General features: G+C 48.9%; 1 protein-coding gene across 3 annotated transcripts in view; it reads left to right on the top strand.

Annotated features, from left to right (window-relative positions):
* The window catches only part of TTBK1 (tau tubulin kinase 1), a 366,739-nt gene that overhangs the window by 272,465 nt on the left and 69,687 nt on the right, over positions 1-24,587 (top strand). For all 3 annotated transcript variants that reach the window (XM_090053924.1, XM_090053932.1, XM_090053939.1), the window contains 2 exons: positions 7,733-7,887; positions 23,958-24,177. In XM_090053924.1, coding sequence (XP_089910050.1) covers positions 7,733-7,887; positions 23,958-24,177 — 375 coding nt within the window. The remainder of the gene's footprint in view (positions 1-7,732; positions 7,888-23,957; positions 24,178-24,587) is intronic.

The raw sequence follows: 24,587 nt of genomic DNA, 5'->3' as shown, positions 1-24,587 counted from the left end.
CTGTTCCTGTTAATAATACTCATGTCTGTTAACCTGTGGCAGGGCATTGTTGGTACCTGAAACTTTAAGAACTGCGGCAGGGCATTGTTGGTACCTGAAACTTTAAGAACTGAGCCAAGCAACCAGAAGGTGCTTCATTGTGGCAGCCATTTTAGATCTTTGGCCGCCTATATAAACAGAGCAGTTTGCTGCTGGCAGGCCAGGCAGTATCATCACCTGGCTGCATGTAAGATCCTGGAGGTAAGGGCTGGAGCTGTAGGGGATAGTTTGGAGGCTCCTGGTCCTGGGCATGACCTAAAATTGCACCCTGCTGGGAGTGGGTGGGTGGGTCTCCCAGTGGCATGGGAGCCTCCAAGAAATGCCAGGCCAGTTACCACCCTGGTAAAAGGCGGGTTGGGGTGCCTTAAGAACCTTAGCTCCAACAACTGGGTGGGTCATCCCATAGTAGGGTCCAGAAGGCAGACCCAGGAAGAAAGTGGGGCTATAGACTCAGAAGCCTGACGTGAAATCCCTCAACTGGTCAGTGCTGGGACTAGGACCGGAAGGGTCAAAGGGCTAGGGGCCCATTGTGAGGGACACAAGGCTGAGGTCCAGGGTTCTGACTGGCCTGGAGGTAAGGCCAGGGCCTGTGTGGCCAGAGGTTCCATGGGGGACCACACCCGTAAGGGGGAACAGCTCAGGGAACTAGGTACCCCAGAATGAAGTCATAGTAGGTCACCTGAGTGGAGCAATCTTGTAGGTGTCTGGACTGGAGGATTCTCAAGCCCAGTGTGGAGCCGGTGAGGTTAACAACTCTGGATGCCATCTGCGAGGCTTGGGCTGCAGTGTAGGGAAGGAATGGAGCTGCAGATAGTGTCCCCTGGCATCAGGGCAAGAAATGGGCAGCCTCCCACCTAATTAACAACTTAAATATCAAGGCATGGCAGGTGAGAAGGTGAGCGGTTGGTCCAGAACAGGTGGGCAGGGCATTGGTAGATTGGCCCTGAGAAGGCCCCTGTTACATCACCCTAGTCAAAGCTAGGGATTTGGACTAGGATTATCAAGTGGTCCTTCCAGGACTTAAAAAACCCCAGAGGTTCCTGTCTAGAGGGTCTTGCTCCTTTATTCAGGGTCAGAGTGACTACCTATGGTCAGAGTGGAGTGGACTGTGGGGTTTTTTATGTTCTTTTGTAGCATGGGTGTGGTCCTCTTGGTTGGATGTCTTGAGCTTGTTTAACACTTGCTTGCTGTCCTTCTAGTGCCAGGACACTTACAGCACACTTTCCCTTCTGCTTTATCTGTGGCAAGTTAAAAATTATTTTTAGTGTTTCAGGCATTATGCCTGATATTTGTGTGAGAGGGTTGTCCACCAAGTTTTTAAGAACAATAACAGACAGACACACGTCTAAGATGGTTTAGAACAGGCTGATCCTATCATGAGCAGGTTGGACTAGTTGACTTCCCAACATCCCTTCCAGCTCCACCTTTCTATCATTCTGTAATAGCTACCACAAAAGGAAGTCCTGTTCAGAGCACTGCGAATATCTGTGGAGTTACATGAGGAGGACTGTTGAACTGTCCGCACTAAAGAACTAGAGAATCTGATAGCTTTTGAATTATCAAGTTCTGGAGTCTTCAGTGCTGGATGACAGATCTCAGAAGGGGCATGCCAGGGATACTGGGTTTACGTGAATCTTGTCCATTACAACATCCCAGTCCCTCTGCTCAAATCTGTAGCATAAAAAATTAAAATTTGTGAAGGAAGTCACTTACTGCAGTGAAGTCCCTTTAGAAACATTCTATTAAATAATCCCAAGTATGTTTATCAAGTTTCACCATGGCTAAATGGGCATCCCAATGCCAAGTTGATCTGTATGTGTATGTGGATTTTAGAGCAAATTCAGAGTTTAGCTTTAAATGTCACCAGGCACACTGGTGAAATTGTAACTACAGGGGTTCTCTGTAAAGCCCTATGATATATTATAATATCCTGATGTGACAGAAGAATGGAAAATACAACAGGAGAGCAGCCTGGCTAGACAAATCTCTTCACTGGGTTGAAACTCAAAAAGGAATCCTCCAAAAGATTGGTCATATTACTTGGTCTTACCACTTGGAAATTAGATCATATTACTAGGGAAGAGTATGAGTCACATGGGCATTCAGGGAGAAAATTAGAAAGGCCAAGGTATGATTTGAGATGCAGCTGGTAAGGGACATAGAAAGCAATGAAGTAGGATTCTAAAAAGTATGTCAGGAGCAAGAGGAAGACCAGAGAAACCATAAATCCCTTATGGAATGCAGAAAGCAATCTAGTCATGGTTGATGCAGAGAAGGTTGAAGTATTTAATGCCTTTTTTACTTCAGTCTTCACAAATCGGGGCAGCTACCTAATAGCAAGTACAGTTTGCAGCAAAAATAGGGAAAAAGTCAAACAGCCTAGAATAATGGCAGAATAGGTTGGTTATACTTAGAGAAAATTGATGCTTCCAAGTTGGCAGTGCCCAATAGAATACACCATCAAGTACTGAAGGAATTGACCAAGGTAATTTCAGAGCCATCAGCTATCTGTTTTGAGAACTTATGGAAGTTGGGTGAGGTCCCAGATATTGGAAAAGGGTAATATAGTGCCCATCTTTAAAAAAGGGAAGAAGGAAGATCTGAAGAATTATAGATAAGTCTGACCTTGATATCTCACAGATTCACAGCAGTTTAGGGCTGGAAGGGACCTTGTGAGATCATTGGGTCTGGCCCCCCTACTCTGGGCAGGAAAGACTGCTGAGGTCAAATAACCCCAGCAAGACATGCATCCAGTCTCCTTTTGAAGATCTCCAGGATAGGTGTCTGCACCACCCCCTCTGGAAGTCTATTTCAGAGTCTGGTCACACGCATCGTGAAGAAGTTTTTCGTCATATCCAGTCTGCAGCCTTCTTCTAGAAGTTGATGACCATGGCTCCTGGTTTTCCCCTGGGGTGCTTTGGTGAATAGTTGTTTGCTTAGCCCCCAATGCTCACCCCTGATATATTTGTAAGCTGCCATCAAATCCCCACAAAGTCTTATCTTTTCTAGTCTTATCTTTTCTGTCAGTCTTTCCTTGTATGACTTGCTCTTCAGGCCGCTAATCATATGAGTGGCTCTTCTTTGGACTCTCTCAAGCGTCTCCACGTCCTTCTTGAAATGTGGTGCCCATAACTGGATGCAGTACTCCAGCTGCGGCCTTACCAATGCCAAGTAGAGCAGGAGAATAACTTCCTTAGCTTTGCTTGAGATGCATTGGTTGATGCATGCCAGTGTATTGTTTGCTCTGCTAACTGTAGCATCACACTGGTGGCTCATATTCATTTTATGGTCAGATATGACCCTTGGGTTCCTTTCGGACATGGTGCTAGCTAGCGTAGCACCACTGAGCCTGTAAGTTTGTTGCGGATTTTAGTACTTTACACTTCTCAATGTTGAACAGCATCTGGTTCTGGTCCACTGATCTAATTAATCTATCTGTGTCCGCTTGGATCATCAGCCTACCCTGATGCATGGCCACACTTCCCCACTGCTTAGTGTCATTGGTGAACTTTGCCAGCTTGCGTTTCACCCCCACATCCAGATCACTGATGATGTTGGAAAGCACTTGTCCAAGTACTGAACCCTGGGGGACCTCACTGGCTACTTTCCTCCAGGTCGACACAGATCCTTCTATTAGAAGTCTCTGGGTCTGACCCTGCAGCCTGTTTTGCACCCATCTGACCGTTGAATTGTTGAGCCCATGGAACCCCATTTTTTTCCTTGAGAGCCTTTGGGACAAAGGCCTTCCTAAAGTCCAAGTAAATGATGTTGACCTCATCTCCCTTATCCAGGTAGTGAGTAGCTTGGTTGTAGAAGGAGATGAGGTTAGTTACATGACCTACTGTGGTGTCGAGATGCCCCCACAGGTTCCCAAAGGGGAGAGGGTAGACCCATGGTCCCCAAACCCCACAAACAGCCCACCCACAGGGGGAACTTACCTCCTGGAGTGCAGTCAGAGCCGGAGCAGGAACCGTGGCTGTGGCTGCGCAAGCCGGTGTTATGCCAGCTGTTTAATCAGCTGTTCCCTGCCAATCGTGGCAGCCAGAATGGCTGCTGTGGGAAGATTTAAAAGCCCCATTGGAACCAGAGGGCAGAGAAAGCAAGGGAGCACACTGGTCTGGAGCACACCAGACGCACTGAAGCTCCTGCAGCAGGGAGGAGAAGCGCAGCTGGTTCACCACCAGCAGGCAGAGCAGGGGAGGCATTTGAGCCCCCTGTAGGAGTCTGGGGGAAAGGAGGCAACTCCACACCCCTCTCCTCCACAGGGTTGTATTTCTTTTTGAGAGAAAACAAAAAAGAAAAAACAAGGGAGAAGAGGCGCAAAACCAGAAGCGCCCTATGTAGAGGTGCTGGAGTAGGTGCCAGCTGACACATATACAGCTTGCTAGTCTCCAGGACGGGAAGGCTACTCGTTGGGGGTGGGGGGCAGCCTGACAAGGGCCAACAGAACCCACCCGGACGTGGGGTCCCCCTCGAGGCAAGCTGAGGCCGATCAAGCACGACCGAACCACCATTGCGGGGGCCCATCCGGTTGGCGAGTGGACAGGATTTAGGGGAGGCGGAACCCTGTGGAACATAGCACCCAAACCGTGAGTACTGCTGCCCCCAGGGGGGCCCCCAGGAAGAAGATCTCCACTGATCCCTCCCTTTATATAATAACACCAAGTCATGGCAGGCGAATTGAGGGGAGGGGCCCCATGCTGGGTGGATCACTCAGGGAACCCCACTTAAGGCACCTTCCATCACACCTACCCATGACAAAACTGTGCTGGCTGTCATTGAGACTTTTGTGTTCTACTAGCTTATCACATATGGACTCCTTGAGAAATTTTTTGAGGATTCTTTCTGGTATTGAGGTCAGGCTGACTGGCCTGTAGTTCCCTGGGTCCTCTCTCCTCCCCTTCTTGGAGATGGGCATAACATTGGTCCTCTTCCAGTCTTCTGGGACCTCTCCTAAGTGCTATGAATCATTGATGAAGATGTTTAAACACACTGGTCCAAGTACCAAACCCTCACCCCCTCTCACCCCTACCCAGCAGAGGCTTCTGGCCTGAGACTGTGGGACTGTGGGACTCCTTCTACCCACAGCCTCCCAAAAACCAGTACGCCCCCCACAGACACACAATATAGAAGAGTAAGACTTCATTTAAAGCTACTGTGCACTTCTGAATCACTGAATCACTTCTATGTACACTAAACAAACACATGTAAATCAGGACAAAAATATTTTTTGAAATCAAATTAAAGAATGTTGTAGATGTTCTCTTTTAGAACATAATTTGGTAGTTTTCTGGTTCCAAGATTTCATAGATAGATTTAATAGATTTCTTGGATCAAAAGGGATCATTGAGTCTGACCCCCTGCTCTGGGCAGGAAAGAATGCTGGGGTCAAGCGACCTGTCAGGTGCTTTTCTAATCTCCTCTTAAACATCTCCAAAGTACAGAAAAGCACCACCTCCCTTGGAAGTCCACTCAATATTTTTGGCAACCCTCACCATAAAGAATTTCTTCCTGATCTCCAATCTAAATCTACTCTCCTTCAGTTTACAGCCGTTGTTTCTAGTAATCCCAAGGGGTGCCCTGGTAAACAGTGTATCCCCTATTCCCTGCTGACCCCCCATATAAGCTTGTAGACAGTCAAAAGATCACCTCTCAGCCTCCTCATGTGGAGGCAGAAGAGATTCACGTCCCTCAGTCGGTCTTCAGAAGATCTTACCTGTAGGCCCTCACCCATATGAGTAGCCCTCCTCTGAAGCCTTTCCAGGTTATCCACATCATTCTTAAAGTTCAGTGCCCAAAACTGGACACAGTACTCCACTTGCAGCCTCACCAGTGCCACATGGAGGGGAAGAATCACCTCCCTAGACCTGGTCATGATGCGCCTATTAATGCAAGACAGAGAGTGGTTAGCTTTACATATTACCTTGGCACGTTGTAAATCAAAAGAAGTGATTCTTTTGCTTTGCCCAGCACTGGAGGCATCACCTGAAGTATTGAGTCCAGCGTTGGACACCACACTTCAAGAAGGATTTGGATAGATTAAAAAGACTTCAACAGAGAGCAGTAAAAATTATTAGAGGCTTGGGAAGCCTGATTTATGAGAAAAGGCTGAAAAAGCAAAGGTTATTTAGTTTGGAGAAGAGAAAGATGAAGGGGCATTTGATAGAAGACTTCAAGTACCTGAATGGCAATTAGAGATGGAATGGAAATGAGCATTTCTCTGCAGCTGTAGGGGACATGGCTAGAAGCAAGCAGGTGAAATTTAGGTAGGAGATTATGAGGAACTTTCTGACTACGAGACTGGTCAGGCATTAGAACAGGCTACCTAGAGAATCATCATCCTTGGAAATTTTCAAGAGTGGGTTGAACAGACACTTGGCTGGGATGGTTTAGTTAGGGATGATCCTGTCTTGAGTGGGGGGTGGGGTGGCGGGGGCTAAACTAGATGACCTTGTTGAGGTCCCTTCTTGCCCTACTTTCCTATGAGGAGAAGGCATTGCTGATTTAAGTTTGTTGGTGAATTTTCATAGATTTCATAGACATTAGGGCTGGAAGGGACCTCGGAAGATCATCGCGTCCAGCCCCCCACCCGAAGGCAGGAAGTCAGCTGGGGTCATAGGATCCCAGCAAGATGAGCATCCATTTTTTTCTAGAAGGTGTTCAATGTAGGTGCTTGAACCACCTCCGATGGCAGGCTATTCCAGACCTTGTAGGCTCAGACAATAAAGAAATTCTTCATTATGTCCATCCTGAAGTGGTCTTGCAGTAGTTTATAACTGTTCGACCTCGTCATCCCTTGGGGTGCTCTGGTGAACAAATGTTCCCCCAGATACTAGTGGTCACCCTGATAAACTTATAGATGGCCATTGGATCACCTCTGAGCCTGCGGTTTTCCAGGCTAAAGAGCCCCATGGCTCTCAGCCTGTCGTCGTAAGGTCTGTTTTCCTGACCTCTGATCATGCACGTGGCTCTCCTCTGGACTCTCTCAAGCTTCTCCACATCATTTGTGAATTGTGGGGCCCAAAACTGGATGCAGTACTCCAGCTGCGGTCTCACCAAGGCCAAGTACAAGGGGAGAATGATGTTCCAGGATTATTGTTGAAAGAGTTTTCCATTGGAAAATGCCATTTTGATGAGCCTGGAATGTCCTGAGGGAGAAAAAAAATGAAAAGAAAAAAATATTTCTAAAAGTTTGTTGAGTCAATATTTTGCAATGTCTTTCCCAAACAAAATTTCATTTCAAATTTTACTTTTAATTTTTTTATTATTTTATAATATTTTATTTAACTTGAAATATTTCATTTTTATAATCAAATGCACCTATAACTAGTACTGATTGGAACTCATTTCCTGGATCAAAACCATTTCCTTTTGTATTGTAATGAGGCAGCTTGATGCTTTGATAAAGAGAAAAAGGCAAACACTCAGCATATTAATAAGAGGAGCAGCTGTTTTCCATAATCTACAAAAATATTTCAAGCTACCACAAGATTATTGATGTAGCTTGATCAAGATTATTGATTACAGATGTTTTAGTTTGGAATGAAAACAAATTTAAAGTGTCAACATTTAAAGAAAATTTTTCATTTTGATCAACACTAGCATCAATGTTAAAAGTTTTCTTTCAGATCACACACAGTTATTTTGATGAAGGTAATGTATCTCCTTTTTGTTTCAACATATACTTCTCTAGCTGATCATGTCTGTATTTGAGAACAGCATGAAGGAAAGAGGCATCACTGAGAATGAAGCCTTTGACTGGGAGAAAGCTGGTACGGACATTTTATTGTCAACGAGCACCTCTACTCCACCACAGCAGAACACCAGGCAGACAGCAGCCATGTTTGGGTAAGTGTTACCTTCACACACTGTATGCTCTCTGTAGGCTTTTATCTTTCAGTGACAGCAGTGTTTGAAAGACAGAAGTCATGACTGCTCTGAAAACCAGCAGCAGAAGCTTCCATTCCATGTGGCTATAAAAGTAATGTGTATATCAATAGAGTGTTGGTAGCCATGTTGGTCTAAGGACATGGGCAGGCAAGGTTCTTTGGTAGATGTGGTATCTTTTTATTAAATCAGCTAAATAGTTGGGAAAAATTGTTTTGCAAGATTTCGGGCACAAGCAGCCTTCGTAAGGCATAGGGAGAATGCTGGTGTTGTGTGTTCTCCAAGGTAGAAAAGAAGCTAATTTACAATACGCAGGTCTGTGAAATTAGCTTCTTCCTACTTTAGAGAACACACAACACCAGCAGTCTCCCTATGCCTGACAAAGGGTGTTTATGCTTAAAAGCTTAAAAATAACTTTTTCCAACTATTTAGTTGTTTTAATTATAGATATCACATCTACCCAAAGAACCTTGCCTGCCCATAGCTACTGGAACGCAACTGCCTGAGTGATGCTCTTGTTGTCTTAAGCATGAATGTGTGTATTAACGTATTTTCCTACTACATCAGGAACATTCTGAAACCCTTTGATAGGGACTGGTGGGGCCATTGAGCATATTACACAGGGGACATGTCTACATGTGCATTAATGCACTTGTCAGTATGGCACATTAAGTTAGTACCAGTAATAACAGGTATAAGTAGCACTGGCACGCGTCTTTTAAGTGACAGTAATGTATAGTAGACTAATTCTACTGTGCATTAGCATGACTTTTGCCATGATGCGCTAATGCACAGTAGAATTAGTCTACTGTACTTTTAGCATTTCAAGTAGATGTGCCCAGGGAGTCAGAAACTCTGTGACATTGTGGATGTGCTCATGCATGTTACTTGGTGCCAGGCAAACTCGGCAGAGCCTGATATGCTGATGCAGTTTTCAGAGTGCCTGCATAGTTGTGGTGGGTTTCAGGTGCTTATTCATCCTGTGTGGTATCTGTTAATTTCTACTACAAACCCTTGACACTTGTACCTGTGGTCTACTTGGTGCTGCATTTTACTGCATATGCAAATGATCTGGAAGCAGTTTATTCTCAAGTAAACTACTTGAGAGTAAATGCTCTCGGCCTTGTGTCTACACATGCAGAGAAGCAGGAGCGGATTTGCTGCTCCTGGTGGCAAACCGCTTCAGCTTCCTGTGGCTCTGGAATGGCCCCTTGCTGCCACCAGGGGGAGCTGGAAGCTCGGGCTGCAGCTGCCTGCAGCTGGCAACCATCTTTAAAAAGCAGCTCCACTCCCTTCTCCCTAGCCAGCTGCTTTTCTGGGTGGGAGCAGTGTGCACAGAGCATGAGCAGCATGCAGTGGCTCTCCTGCTGCAGCCTCTGCCTCTCCATGCCATGGCTGCTCCAGCCTCTGCCCTGGCTTCAATGGCCAGTGCCCTGGGCTCCTGCTGCCCATGGTGTTGACCTTGCTGGCCTGCTGTGGTGACCTCCATCTGGCCCAGGGCAGTCTGGGCCCTGCCAGCTCCCCACACACGCAGTGACCGCCTGACTGGTCTCACCACACAATCACAGATCCCCTGTTGCCATGCAGCTGCTGCCTGGACCCTATCCTGCTGCCAGCAGGAATGACTGTGATGAGCTCCTGGACACCACTGCTGGGGCCATCCACACCCTCCTGGGCCTCCAGCCTTGACACCTTTTGGCTTGCCCAGCCAGCCAGGACTGGTGCCTGCACATTGTCCAAACCACCTGGGATGACAAGCAGTGGCTGGAAGCATTCCAGATGACCCAGACCACCTTCCTGGATCTCCTGGAGCAGCTCTGTCCACACCTGGAGTGGCAGGACACCACCACATGACTGCATTTCCCAGCTGACCATTGCACTGTTCAAGCTGACCAGAACTGCCAGCATTGGTGGTGCATAGGGGGTCATGCACCTATGTGCACCCGCTGAGATCAGCCGTGCACCCCCTGGAAGTACTAGCCATGAACCAGAAATGCACTTCCAGTTTTGCCCCTGGCTCAGCAATCGGCTGCTGGGGAGCACCCCCCATTGGTGACCAGGTGCCCCACCCCAGACTTGGGAGGCACCAGTTGCCCCTGCCTACCAGCTTCCATTACATTGGCCACCTCTTTGATGTGGACAAGGCTGGTGCCTGGAAGGCCATCCTGGAGGTGTGTGGTGCCCTCCAGAGCATGCTGGGACACATGGTGCTCTGTGTGCACAACTCCCTGGAGGCGGTGGTGGGGTCCCATGCTCTGGACTTCCCCTATGCATCTTGGTGCTGGACAAGATGCATATCCCCATCACCTACCCTCCCTATGGCAACTACCCATACTACAGTCGGCGGGGCTTCCACTCTGGTGTGCTCCAGGCCATTGTCAACCACTGTGATGCTGTCATGAACAAGAGTGCCAACTGGGTGGGCAGTGCCCACAATGACCATGTGCTTTAGAACTCCTACCTGCTAGTGCTGGTAACTTCAGCTAGCTGCGATGGTGGTCCCACCCCTTCTCATCAGGGACGTTGCCTACCTGTTCCTCCCCTGGCTTATATGGCCCTACACCAGCCAGCTGGACCCCTGCCAGACCCGCTTCAACTGGTGGCTGGGCCAGCCCTGCATCCTGGTGGAATGTGCCTTTGGCTGCCTGAAGGGATGCTGGCACACCCTCACCGCCCACCTGGAAGTCACTGAGGCCAACATTTCAGGGATCATCATTGCAGCCAGTTGCTGCACAATATCTGCAAGGCCCAGGGAAAGCTGTTTTGTGAAGCCTAGTGGGAGGAGGAAAGGGGTTGCTGCTAGGCAGCGGGTAGCTGCCAGGGGGTAGATGGGGCTGGGGGCAGGACAGCAAGCATCACCAAGGCTAGGATGGTGTCCAGCACCTGGTGGTCCTCTTTCATCACTTCCACCAGCACAGCCTGCCACTACTCTAGGACATCAGTGTGGCACTTCTCCAGGACCAGGAGCCTTACCCTGAACTCCCAGTCCACTTGGTCCTGTGCCTCCTTGCAGGCCACATCCTCCACCCATCAAGTGTCCTCCTGAGCAATGTTCTCCTCCCACCAAGTCTCCTGCTGGGCAACATCCTCTTCTTGTTGTGCCTGTGAGTCTGTCAGCTGCACCTTGGACACTATGTCCAGGTGGTCCAGCAGAAGGGTTCAGTCCTGTCTCCTCCTCTTCTGGAGCTGGTGCATCCGCAGGGCCCCAGCCCAGGCTGGTGGTGACCCTGACCTGCCATCCTGCCTGCCAACTGAATCCTCTCCCCTTCATGCAGCTGCACGATTTGCAGAGCCATGAGAAAAAGACTGTTTGTGAGAGTTTGCAACATTTCTGAGGTTAGATGCTCTATACTGGGGGCCATATGGCCTTAGGTCAAGGGTTGTATATGCGTGCCTGCCCATGAACCATGATAAGTTGACTGGGCAGACCTGGGCCAAGGCAGTCACAGGCCAATCCCCCTGTCCCTGCTAGCTCTCTAGGGGCTTGTAGGCTGCTGGCATCAAGCAGGGACAGGCTTGGCTCCTGGCAGCACCTGCTGCTGCAGATCCAGATCCCTGCCTTCTCTTCCTGCAAGCCTACCTGTTTTGTGTGCTACTGCCAAGCCTATGGCACACGGGCTTGGTAGGTATGGGGCTCCCAGATGACTGGGATGCAGAGCTGCTGGCACCTCCATGTTCCCCATATGCAGGGAGCCTTTCTGGGGAAGCCAGGCCCCCCACGATGCTGTCACTCTGCTTGAAGCATGCCCCTGATGCAGGTGTCCCAGGTGCATTGCCAGGAGCTGTTTGCATGGACTGAGGGGTGCTCAACCCACTATACCCTGCTGCTGCTGGTGGCCATAGTACCCCAAGCACATCTGCGCACCTGGCATGAGACCCTGAGCTCTGATGGTGCAGCAGGCAAGCCTGTGCTGCCCCACAGCCTATGCTGTGCTACCTGCCTCCTGCAGCCAATGAGGACATCTCTGCTGGCATCCACACATTCCTCGGTGTGTGAGAGGCCTATGTCCTCCTAGCTGTGGGGGCACAACCTGCTCAATAAAGTTTTGCACTGTCTACCACCTTCCTGTGTGCTCTGGGAGGGGGGGACCTGGGGACCAGGGGAGCATGGGCAATCCAGGAAGGGAAAGGGGGCCTGGGGCAGGGATGGGGAGGCATGGCTTTCCTCTCCAGTGTGGGGCTTAACAGGTGGGTGGGGCAGGCATGCCCAGCAGTTCTGGTTGATCCCCAGTGGCTTTGAAGGTGTGTAGCTCCTGGTGGTGTCCTGGATCACAGGGGTGTGACATCCAGCTGCCTGTGCAGGGGCCCCCTATGGGGAAGAGCTGGAGCTGCTGCCAGCCGGTGCTGCCATGACTGGCCTGGCCTCATGGGTGGGGCTGAGGCCACATAGCTGGTGGGACATGCACTGGCTCAGGTTCCTAGAGCTGGCAGATGACACTGGGGGCAGGAAGCTAGGTGGGATGGGGGGCTGGCAGCCCAAGGGGCCCTCCCTTAGTGACACATCACTGTGGGTACACTCGGCCGTGCTCAAGTACATGGCATTGCTACAGCCAGTGTCCCAGAGCACAAGAAGGTCATCCAGTTGCAGCATAAAGAGCATGGACTTGTGGACAGTCCCTGACAGGCGGTTGTGGTGGGTGACAGTGACTCACTGTGCCTTCAAGGCCTTAACCTTTATGTAGCACTGGTGCACTGACTGTCTGTGCCCATGCTCCCACAAACAGTCCAACAGCCCCTTTTAAATGTGGGTGTTGGAGTGCCCACCCCACACAAACTGGCTGAGGACCTCAGCCTCACCCCACAGCATAATCAGGTCTGCAGTCTCCACTTGGGACCAGTTGGGGTCCTAGTCGGTGATGTCTAGCATTGGGGATGATGCCAGCATGTCTCCCTCTGCATGGCAGTTCTGGTGATGCTAGGCCTAGGCAGCTGCCTGCAGCACCCAGCACAGGGACATGGTGCAGGACTGGCAGGTGTACAGCAAGGTGGTGCCAGACAGCAGCTGCAGAGTCAGGGCAGGCTGCTGTGGGTCACCTGTGGCCAGCTGCAGCTGGTCTCAGTGGCCAGAGGCTGGCTGCAGCTGGGACGGGGTACTGCCAGGCTTGGCAGGTGCCTGCAACCCACTGGAGACCTGGATGGCACGGCTCTTGCAGCTGTGCAGCACTGTGGTGCCAGGGAGTAGTGTTGGGGTGCAGGCAGGCTGCTGCAGCTGCCCTGCAGCTTGTGTTGGGTGATGCAGTGGTCAGCTGTATCCACAGGCTGCCAGCACATGTCCCTAGGCTCCAATGTCCCCGCAGACTTTTAAGTGCCTGGGGCTTAGGGAGGCCCAGAGCTGACCCAGCCCTGGGGCAGGAGAGGCTCCCAGCTCCGGGGCCCTGAGGCTGAAATGAGGCTGGCCCCCTGGTGGAGGGGCTGACCAGGAACAAATTTGCTTCTGGGCAGCATCTACATGTGCGCAGTAACTATTCTTGAGTAAATTTGCTACTTGCATTTGAAGGTAAATTTATTCATGATTAGAGCAGTTTACTGTGCAGCAAGTGTCTGCATATGTAGATGCAGATGGTTACTGTAGTAAACTGTTCTACTGTGCAGAAAAGCGCCTTGTGTAGATGCTCCCACTGTGTATCTAATCTCTGTGGTGGGTAGGTCAGTGGGTGGATATAGGATTTTGAAAAGGGGGTTCAGATAGAGTTGTGCATCATGATCACCTGTGATACAATGCATATTTTTCTGCAGTTTAAGAGAAAGTACAAGTTTTACTAATATGGTAGGGACTGAGAACTATATTACTCCATTTAAGCTCAAAGCAAAACAGAAGTAACTTTCTAGGAATGTGTACTTATGTGCTAGATTTTCTATATAAATTTAAAAAAAACACAATAAGCTAGGCAAAAATAGTCAAAATAAATTATTGTTATTAGTCCCATAGGCATTACAGCTAAATGTTCATCTCTTATTCAGAGTGAGAAATCAAAACCCAGTCTCCCTGAGCATCCTGCCAACACATGCATCCAACATTTCACAGTCAGTCGTCAGTCATTTTTACACCTGAGTTAATGTTCCTCTGAGTTAATAGTGCTACACCTGAGTTCAGGTTTTTGCCAAGAGATAAAAGCATTCTTCAGGGCTGTGAAATAAAAGAGATATTACCAGGAATAGCTATCAGATATCAGAATTGCAGAAGAAAGAATAGGTTGATTAACAGAACATCAAGACCATTAAAAAGGAGAGAGGGTCATTAACACCTGTGGAGTGAAGAGAGATTAGTTAGGAACAGGCAGATTATAATTAGCTATGAAGTCAGTTGAATCTTTAAAGCAGAGGTGGGCAAATATTTGGGTTGGAGGGCCACATAAGGAGTTTTGGAAGCTCTTGAGGGCTGGGAGGTGGGTGGTGTGTTGACCCAAGCCCCCCCATCAAGACTGTTTATACAGCCTGGTGGGGAGAGGTCCAAAGTGGGGTTCCAGGGAAATGTCAGTTGATCCTATCTAGCGCCAGACAGTGTAAGGGTAGAGCAAGCTGCTGTCATGGGGGCTGCCAGAAAACTGAGTCCAGCTACTGTGCCACCCTGCCTCACTCCTGCACCACCTGACCCTGTAGACTATAATTCCAGCGTGCCCAAGAGCTGTGCACAGGGATAGGGTGGACTGCACTCTGCGCCAGGCAGCACCTTCACACCTGGGCACAGCCTGGACTGCCCTCTGTGCCTGGGCTGGGCAGAGCCAAGGGACCTCTGCAGGCCAGATAGAATCACTTGGCTGGCTGTATTCATTTTGAGGACTGTATTTTTCCCATCCCTGCCCTAAGGGCTATCTGAATAGAAATGCTGCTGCCCCTCCCAGGCAGTTAGTTTTAAAGTTTGGGTAGAGCAAGAATTAAAGGAATGGGGAGTGCAACTGCATACTGCAACTCCTTGGATCCTCCTCTGGGTAGGGCCTATTTGTATTTCTGAGTTTTTGGTGTGTCTTAGATTACATGGGGCCTAGCATTTCCAGTTGGGGCCCACATGCTGTTGCATGTCATAGGGTGCTCAAATTTGTGCTGTGTCCCATATGACTGTGAATTCTGTTTTGGCATTCTTTTCAGTGGGGGTCTGTGATTCCTTCCACATTTGTGCAATACATGTTCTAGAAACTGACAGCAAGACAGGTTTCAATGCAATGGTTCTTATTCTGGTCACTTCCCTTGCACCTTCTTCTCACTGCCCCCACAAATATTTGGACCTCTGGGCACAACCACCACATATGGAAAAAATGCTTCTTTCTCCCCAGCCTCTCCAACATGAAGTAACACTATTAGAAAATATAAGTTTTACCGTCGTTGGAGATTGGCACCATCTGTCTTCACAGAACTTCTATTTTTTAGGAGTTTTCTTTGGGTAAAACATATGAAAGATGAATAATCCTGCTCAGAGATATAGCTTGTAGCTGCGTTGGTCTAAAAAGCAGAGGCAGACAAAACTTTTGAGCTAGAGGTGATATCTTTTATTGGACCAACTAAATAGTAGCAAAAAAATTCCTTTCTTTCTAAGTTTTTGGGTCCAAACATCCATCTTCAGGCAGAGAATTCAAAGATTGTAAAAGTTCTTCCAGGTAAAAGAGAAACTTATCTTTTACAGGGGAGGTAAAGGATGGTGAGGTTCCCCTGGGTTTCAAAGTCCATTTGTGAAAAAGTTGCTCTGTGAATATGTAGATAAGGCAGAGACCAAACTCCAACAGGTTTCTTCCCTAAAGGTTTCAGATGTTAGGCAGGGAGTTGAGTCTAACCCTGCTGACATATTTTTCTCAATTGCTCTAGCTCAGTTTCTTTCCCCAGGTCTGTTTCCCATGCCTTCATTTGCTTAGGCTTCCTATGCACTCCCTTTTCTATTTAAATGTGCGTTTATTTTAGAAATCAGCCCTTTTTCTCTTGAAAATACATATGTCAAGGGTAAATGACTTAGTGAGAACTTTTTTGTACCCACCCTGACTAATACAAAGTTGCATGTTGAATCAGTTCCAGATAAGAACTGCCTTTTGTGTGTGTTATAGCGGAAGGGTACAGGGAAAAAAATTATACTTATCTAGGGATCTCAAAGTACTCTGGATAAAAAGGTGGTCTTTAAGTTTCTCTTACCCAACATGTGAGGAAATTGATTTCCAAATGTACCATTCTTGTTCTCTAGCAATCCGTTGCTTTGAATAAGATTTCACATGCTAACTTTTATCCTATAAATGGCCTGCAAATAATATGCCATTATATTAGAAGCTGCAAGACCTCCCATATTGGAAGGCCGGTGTCATGCTGATTCATCCAATTTTGGCCTCCTGTTTTTTCAGATGAAATTCAGAACAGCTTGCAAATCCTTGAAAGTGCTCTCTGGTGTGCACATAGGTGGAAGGTCAAAGGTCTTGGTCAGGTCAATGAAGAGGAATAATCTTTGTTCCCTACATTTTTCTTGGCTTTTTCAGAGTGAGAAAATCATATTTATGGTGGATATACTAACTGTGAAGTTGCAGACATTGAAGAAAACAAACATTGCTTTATTTTAAACTTGGTGCTATCAGATATCAGAATTGCAGAAGAAAGAATAGGTTGATTAACAGAACATCAAGACCATTAAAAAGGAGAGAGGGTCATTAACACCTGTGGAGTGAAGAGAGATTAGTTAGGAACAGGCAGATTATAATTAGCTATGAAGTCAGTTGAATCTTTAAAGCAGAGGTGGGCAAATATTTGGGTTGGAGGCCACATAAGGAGTTTTGGAAGCTCTTGAGGGCTGGGAGGTGGGTGGTGTGTTGACCCAAGCCCCCCCATCAAGACTGTTTATACAGCCTGGTGGGGAGAGGTCCAAAGTTGGATCGGAAACTTGACAAAGAAGACTTAGGCCCTTAGGTAAATCATCAAGCTTTTCAAGGACAGACAGACTCTCAATACAGTTAAGGGCTTTCAGTGACACCACTTCCCCTTGAGTACAGTTCAAGATAGTCTTCTTCCCATCTTTCCATCTGCTACTTTCTTCTGACTTCCTGTTGCTGTCTTTAATGGAACAGACTTGTTTGCAGTTGGATCTATCACCTTCTTGATTCCATCATACATGCCACCATTTCCAGTGTCAAATGTGGATTGAATTTTCTTGCACGGTTGCAGCGTCTTGAAATATGCTGAGCAGCTCTCTTTGCTTTTCTCAGTTCCTTCAGAGTTCCATCTGAGGCATTTTCTTATGATTTAACATTGTTTGGCCTTGATAAATGCAATCAGTGCATGTGAGCATGCCTCAAACTAATCTTGGTTTCATCTGACTTGCTTACGGAATATAGAGTTAGCAGTAGGGATGCACTGATAGAAATTTTGGGGGCTGATACCGATAGCTGGTATTTAAGGATGCATATTGGCCAATACCGATCCGATATCCGGTACAGCTGCCATCAGATGGTAAGTCTGTTGTGGTGGAAGGGTGGGGGTAGGGTAAGGTCATGGAGGGGGCAGATGAACGCCCCCCATGGTGAGGGAGGAGGCAGGGGCAGGCACTGCCTAGCCAGGGGGGTGGCGGGGTTGCAGGATGGAGCCGCAGTTCGTGGGGTGGGGGCAGCTTCTGCTGCTGCTTGCACCCTGGGTGGGCAGGGGCGTGGAGGCATGCACAGACTGCAGTTGTGAGGTGGAGCTGGAGCCAACATTACGCATAGCTTTTCTGGCCAGGAGCTGGGCTTGGAGTGGGCTCCAGCAGCACTGGGAGGAGGCTGCAGCCATCCCAAATTTCACTGCAGCTCTGCTCCCAGCTCCATGCTGCTGCCTGGCACAGCCCTGACTTTTCCCAGTACTTGGGTGGAGGTGGGGTGTTCAGCCAGGGCTGTGTCAGGTGGTTAGCGGTGATGTGGTGCTGGGAGCAGAGCTGCAGAGAAATTTGGGGTGGCTGCAGCCTCCTCCCAGTGCTATCAGAGCCTGTTCCAAGCCCAGCCCCCAGCAAGAAAAGCCCCAACAGTACCGGCTCTGGCTCCACCACATAGATGCAGCCCACCCTGTGCTGCACAGATCCAGGGGCACATGTCCCCCTGCCCTCCTGGGGTGCAATCAGTGGCAGAAGCCACCCCCACCCCATGAGCCACACCTCTGTCCTGCACCCCCTACTCCGTCCCGGATGGGCAGTGCCCCACACTCCTTCCCACCCCCTCCCCTTCCAACTTACCAGCTGGAGGCAGCTTTCCATGCTGCCGGCTCTGGTCCGTGCTGTCTTGCAGCTGCGAGCAACATGGGCTCTTATTGGGCGTATTATCAACTCCATCAGGTCAATATCTGATATAGACAATGTTCTTTATAGATGGATCAGTGCACCTCTAGTTAGCAGTAACATAAATCACTTTTGGAGGCTTCCCCACTACTCTGTTGCAGTCTTGAACAAAGGTAGCTCTGAAACAGCATCCTTCAGAGCCTACATAAACTGAAAAAAATTGTGATGATCAGATATATTGGTGATGTTGTGGGTGAGCAAAATACAACTCATGGGCCAGATCCAGCCTGTAGCAGGATTCTGTCTATCCTGTTGTGGGTCTCTCGCCTTCCCTCCTCCCTTCCCCCATGGCCCAGGCATGGTGGGCAGCCCAGGCCATGGCACACGTTGGGTCCTGCTGTCCATGAGCATGGAGCTGCCACCTGGTGCAGCCTACCCTGTCCCTGCATGTAGTTCTCAGGCATGCCAGGAGCTGTAGTCTGCAGGGCTGGCAGCATGGTGGCGGAGTGTCCAGGCTTGGCTTGGAACAGCGTGGAACAATCTGGACAGGTTAGACAAGTGGGCAGAAAACAACAGAATGCAGTTCAACAAGGAGAAATGCAAAATGCTGTATCTAGGGAGGAAAAATGTCCAGCACACGTACAGCCTAGGAAATGACCTGCTGGGTGGCACGGAAGTGGAAAGGGATCTTGGAGTCCTAGCGGACTCCAAGATGAACATGAGTCGGCAGTGTGACGAAACCATCAGAAAAGCCAATGGCACTTTATCGTGCATCAGCAGATGCATGACAAATAGGTCCAAGGAGGTGATACTTCCCCTCTATCAGGCGCTGGTCAGACCGCAGCTGGAGTACTGCGTGCAATTCTGGGCGCCGCACTTCAAGAAGGATGCGGATAACCTGGAGAGGGTCCAGAGAAGGGCCACTCGTATGGTTAAGGGCCTGCAGGCCAAGCCCTACGAGGAGAGATTAGAGAAACTGGACCTTTTCAGCCTCCGCAAGAGAAGGTTGAGAGGCGACCTGGTGGCTGCCTATAAGTTCGTCAGGGGGGCACAGAAGGGAATTGGTGAGTATTTATTCACCAAGGCGCCCCCGGGGGTTACAAGAAATAATGGCCACAAGCTAGAAGAGAGCAGATTTAGATTGGATATTAGGAGGAACTTCTTCACAGTTCGAGTGGCCAAGGTCTGGAACGGGCTCCCAAGGGAGGTGGTGCTCTCCCCTACCCTGGGGGTATTCAAGAGAACGTTGGATGTGTATCTAGCTGGGGTAATGTAGGCCCAGCACTCTTTCCTGCTTATGCAGGGGGTCGGACTCGATGATCTATTGAGGTCCCTTCCGACCCTAGCATCTATGAATCTATGAATCCAGCATGGGCCCTGCATGGGCCAGTAGAGGTTCTCTGAGAAGGATCTCAAGCAGCTAGCCCTCTCTCCCATATGGGTTTGGCCCCTCCAAATGTTCCCACTCTAGGAGCTTGTGGACCACATAGATGGCCTCAGATGTGCCTTGGCCACATGCCCCCCACTGGGGCCTCTACTCTCACACACAGTCTGGCTCCTTGCCTCCTCACTGGACCACTGCTCCGCCCCCTCATAGGGGCTTCTGGGCCTTATGCCCATTGGGCCTCAGGTGTCTATCAATGTGCATGGACTTCACTTGTATTCAGGCCTCCTACTAGGCCTCACTCTTTTAGGCTTTGGGCCTTAGGCCCTTCTGGCCCCAATGTTATCACCCAAGCCTGGTGCTTTTCTCTCAGGGCATGCTTCCCTAGCCTTTCCCATCCACAGGGTCACCCACAAGGCAGTAGGGGCTGAGGCTTTCCGGTGCCCCATACTCACCTTTCGCTAAGGAGGCACAGGTGTGGCATTTCCTAGAGACTGCCCTGCCACAACCAGCCCCACCACACCATCCACCCTTAGCAGGGCATAGTTTTAGGTCATTGCCAGGACCACTGCAGGCCTCTCTGCCCTGGTCTTTCTCCTCTGTCATTGGGATCCTTGATGTTCTTCCTGGGCTGCTCACTTCTGAGCACTGTGTTCCAGCCTCCACCTCATAACATGAAACCCTATCGCTGGACCCATCTCTCTCTGAGTCAGTCCACAAACTGCTGACCCTTTCACGCAATAGGGGTCCCCCCCTGGAGTCCTCCATAAATCATTCATCTCACACCAGGCTTGCCTGGAGCCTTACAGATCTTAGGCCAAGCAGCCCTTTACTTCACTGGGCTCATCTGAATCCCTCCAGAGACCCCTCCAGATTCAGCTCCACTTGCTGGGTTTCCCTAGGCCTTTCCTCAGTAACTCATGCTCTCAATCGTTCTAATCAGGGCTTACCCAACCTCTCTGTAGGCCCATACACTCTAAGCCCTTCTGCTTGGGCTGGCATGTGTCTTCTCTAGGCCCTTATATAGCCGCTCTCACTCACTAGGCCATCCTGGCCTCTTACTTGGCCTTCTGTATACACAGACCCTTGCTATAGGCTGGTCTTCCCACAGTCTCAGGCACTCAGCTCCTTTCCCAGGGCTCTGGACTCCCCTGGCTCCCTAGGAACCTCGTTCTTCCCCATAGTTCTTACCCTAACCTCCAGATGTTCTGGGAGCAGCAGTTCTCTGGCCAGATCTTTAACCTTTCATTTCTCAGTTGCAACTGTTGGCTCTGCTCGCAGGGCCTGGTCTTATACCCAGGCTGCCCAGCCCTCTTCCAGTCAGACAACCTTATTTATCAAGGTGCTGGGACTATGGAACATATTAATCCAGAATATGTATTATGTGGTTCAGAATAATAAATATGCTTCCTGTGCTGGAGTTCTTCACTTTCCAAATATTGTTCAGTTCCTACTCTAAATTAATTTGCTAGCCTTTCATATGCCTTCCTTTGCACAACTGTCAACTGTCTTGACCAGATTGACCACCCAAGGTAACTTTCCCCTTCCTAAAAAGAAAAATAATTGACCCTGGTTGGAAGCATATACAGTAGCTGTTGTTAATTTTCCTTTTAGGTGTGTTTTGATTAGAATATACCTATTTTCTTCATCTACCATCCTGTTTTTTAAGAGAAAAGGGATACATGTAGCTATTAACATTGCCAGCTGTTTCCTATTTGACTGCCCTGGGAAGCAATGTAGTTGCTCTGAGATTTTTCAGACACAGCCTGCAAATGGATTTCTTGCAAAAGCACAATATTAAGTCTAGCTTTTTATTTGTTGCAAAATCCATATTCTTTTAACAGGACTAGTCAGCCCTTTAATATTTACAGAACTAATTTTATTGGCTCTCCCATTCCTCTGCAATGTACTAATTTGTGGTTTTTCATAGTTTTTGTTTTCTGAATAAAATTCGACTTTCAAAGTTGGCACACACAAACTCAGCTAACAGATACATCAGCTGAAACTGCCTTTATCTCTTCACAATATAAAAAAATAAAGAATATCTAGGTTATGTTTTGGTCTACTTAGTATAACTGTACAGGTTTCCCTCGATCTGTGCAGTGGATGCGTTTCTGCAAAACTGCATAAATCGAATTTGCATAAAGGGAATCCAATTTAACGAATAGGGATATGCTCCCATGGTGGTGAAGGAGGGAGAAAGTGAGGCTGGGGAGAGGGGTGCGGTGTAGCACAGCCCAGCAGCTGCAGGCAAGTGGTGTTGGCTGCTCCCGGGGCTGCAGCAGGGGCAGCCCTGGGCTCTTCTCGGCGGTCAGGGTGGGCGGACACCTGCAGTGGGGCAAGAGCAGGTTGGGGCCAGCAGCTGCTGTAAGCTGGGACTGGCAGTGGTACTGGACTCTTCCCAGTGCTCAGGGTGGGCCACAGCAATGGGACGGGGGCTGCTGCCACCCCAAAATTCTCCATTGCCCCCCCAACCTGCCTTCCCAGTGCCACGACCAAGCTCCAGGAACAACCCGGTGCTGCCACTGTCCCCAGCCTGATCTCATCCTGCTGCAGGCTCTCACCTGCCCTGAGTGCCAGGAAGAGCTGCTGGCCCCAGCCTGCAGCTGGACAAGAGCAGGCTGCCACCAGCAGGAGGGACCCGTGCCCCTCAGGTCTGTGGATGGGGTGGGGCCTGTGCGCTGCCCACTTCAGGCTCATGCTCTCCAGCCTGCTGCCCTCCCCTGGGCTTCTGCAGCCTGGCATGTGAGACCCAGCACTGCAGGGAATGGCAGAGCCATGCAGGAAGCAGCACCACCCCTCCCCAAGCCCTCAGCAGGCAGGTAGCAGGGGAAGCTGGGCTCCACTCTGTTGCAAACAGCCTCCACCTCCTGCCAGGGGCAGGGGGCTGTAGACCTGGGTCCCTGGCCCGGTAGCCCTGGAAGCTAGGAGCTGCCTCCGGCAGGGCTGGGAGAGCAGGAGCTGTGTGTGGGGGGGAGGGGGGTTGTGTGGGAGAGTGAAAGGCAGGAGCAAGGCTAGGGGCTTGTGGGGGGGAATGAAGGGTACCAGCAGGGCAAGGGGGGGCTGTGGGAAGGAAATAAGGGGTACCAACAGGGCCGTGAGGCTGTGGATGGGGAGTGAGGGACACTAGCAGGGCTGTGGTACTCTGGGCGGGGAGTGAGGGGCACCAGCAGGACTGGGGAGGCTGGGGGGGGCGCTTTCATTTTAATCATGGATTTTGGGGGTTTTATCAGAGAATTTGTGCTTTTTTATCAGGGAAATTTATAACAAATATCAACACTTCTTCCAAAGTGCCCTAATTTTCAGACTTTCTGTTATTATCAGGTGTGTTCTAGGCTCTCTGGCACCACCCTTATCAATCAACCTTAACAATCACTTTTAAGAACCTTGTCACAAATTCACATGCAACAGTACCAATCATTGGTTTTGATGTTTTACAGTTACGATATGTTAAGGCGATAATCCTTGCCTGAAAGGGAACAATTTTGCAATGCTAAGTGGGTATTTAATATGTGCTAAACCATTGGAACATTTGGCTGCTTATATTTTAACTGTACTTAGTATGTGTTAAGTTGAACATGTGACACCACCTTAACCCTCTGCTATCTGCGAAGTCTACTTTCCTGGTGGTCAGCTTTTGGTGAAGCCTGCTTTGGTCAAAGAGTTGTATATGTATTGATCACTGCTTTTATTAATCAATACTCCAGCAAGACTTACAGTGTTGTCATGTCCTTCAGGCTGCTTGCAGATGTAAAAACCAAAACAAAACAGCGCTTTACTTTAAACTTGGCATGCTCCCATGCCAAACTCAGCACATGCCCAGAAGAGGCAGCATATTGGTTCAGCCTGGATCTGCAGCATCTGTATGTTTTTTACTACTTTTATCTAACAGCTGATTGAATAAGAAACTGCAGAGTCAGGTTGAACTAACTTGCTGATTCTTCAGGTAAAGTGCATTTTTTCCATGTCTGCAAGCTGCCTCAGTGCTTTTGAGAGGGTTGACAAAATTGGATAAAAGAATCCTTAGTTATATTATGCTGCATTAAATGTATAAGCATTGTCAAGTCCCATTCACTTGGTCTAGGAAAAATGTTCCCCTCAGGGCATGATATCCCATAATTTTCCTTTCTTGGCAATCTAGTTTCTTTCTTTGAAGTAGAGATTCTCAGCCTGAGGTAATGGCCATTGAAGAGCTCATAGATAGACCTACGAGGACATCTGTCCTTTCTCTGTGGTTAGAGGGGGAGGTGTGGGGGAAAGGAGCTCTGAATCTTTTTGCTGTAGTAGCATTGGGTGCTGGTCTCAAACAAAGTGACATTCCTGCTTCAAATTGCCTGAAAGTCTGATTTGGGATACTGCAGTATTTCTGTGCTGTAGAGTAAGGGATTTGGTTCTCAAAATGAGCATAGCTGATGTTTTTGCTTGTTGTCTCTCCCTTAGAGTTGTTAATGTTACTCCAGTCCCTGGAGACTTGCTTCGAGAGAATACTGAGGATGTCTTACAGGGTGAACACCTGAGTGACCAAGAGAATGCTCCCCCCATTCTGCCTGGCCGGCCAGCAGAAGGTCTGGGACAGGCTCCAAACATCGCCTTCAATGAGGCTGAAGTTTGGGAGGAGACAGATGTGAACCGCAACAAACTCAGGATCAGCATCAGCAAAGTAAAGAACCTTTTTTCTTATTTGACAAGCAGGACTCTTCTCAGGGATAAAAGCTTAAAACATTCATCAGTTGTGAGGCAAAAGGGGGCTAGGTAAGATCATCTAGTATGGCCTCCTGCAGGACACAGGCCAGAGGGATTCCCTCTGTGACTCCTGAATGAGGGAAAGGGGAGAGAATTCAGCTTCCAACTGAGCAACACTACTGAGTTCAACGGTGTGTTGAACAGAGGGACTCTTTTAGACAGGTAACCCATGATACGTAGGCATGAACCAAACCAAATAAAGTCCTTTACTAAACAGGGTAGCTAATTATGGATGATGTAGAGAAGGCTAAAATATTTAATGTTTTCAGTCTTCACCAAAATGTCAGCTGTTAGATGATGAGTACAAATAACATCAAGAAGAGGGGA

This window comes from Crocodylus siamensis, chromosome 1, assembly GCF_052110815.1.
Source record: "Crocodylus siamensis isolate JL-2025a chromosome 1, ASM5211081v1, whole genome shotgun sequence".
In the NCBI taxonomy this organism is placed as follows: domain Eukaryota; kingdom Metazoa; phylum Chordata; order Crocodylia; family Crocodylidae; genus Crocodylus; species Crocodylus siamensis.
Note: the sequence above shows the minus strand (reverse complement) of the source record. Positions and strands in the feature narration are given on the sequence as shown.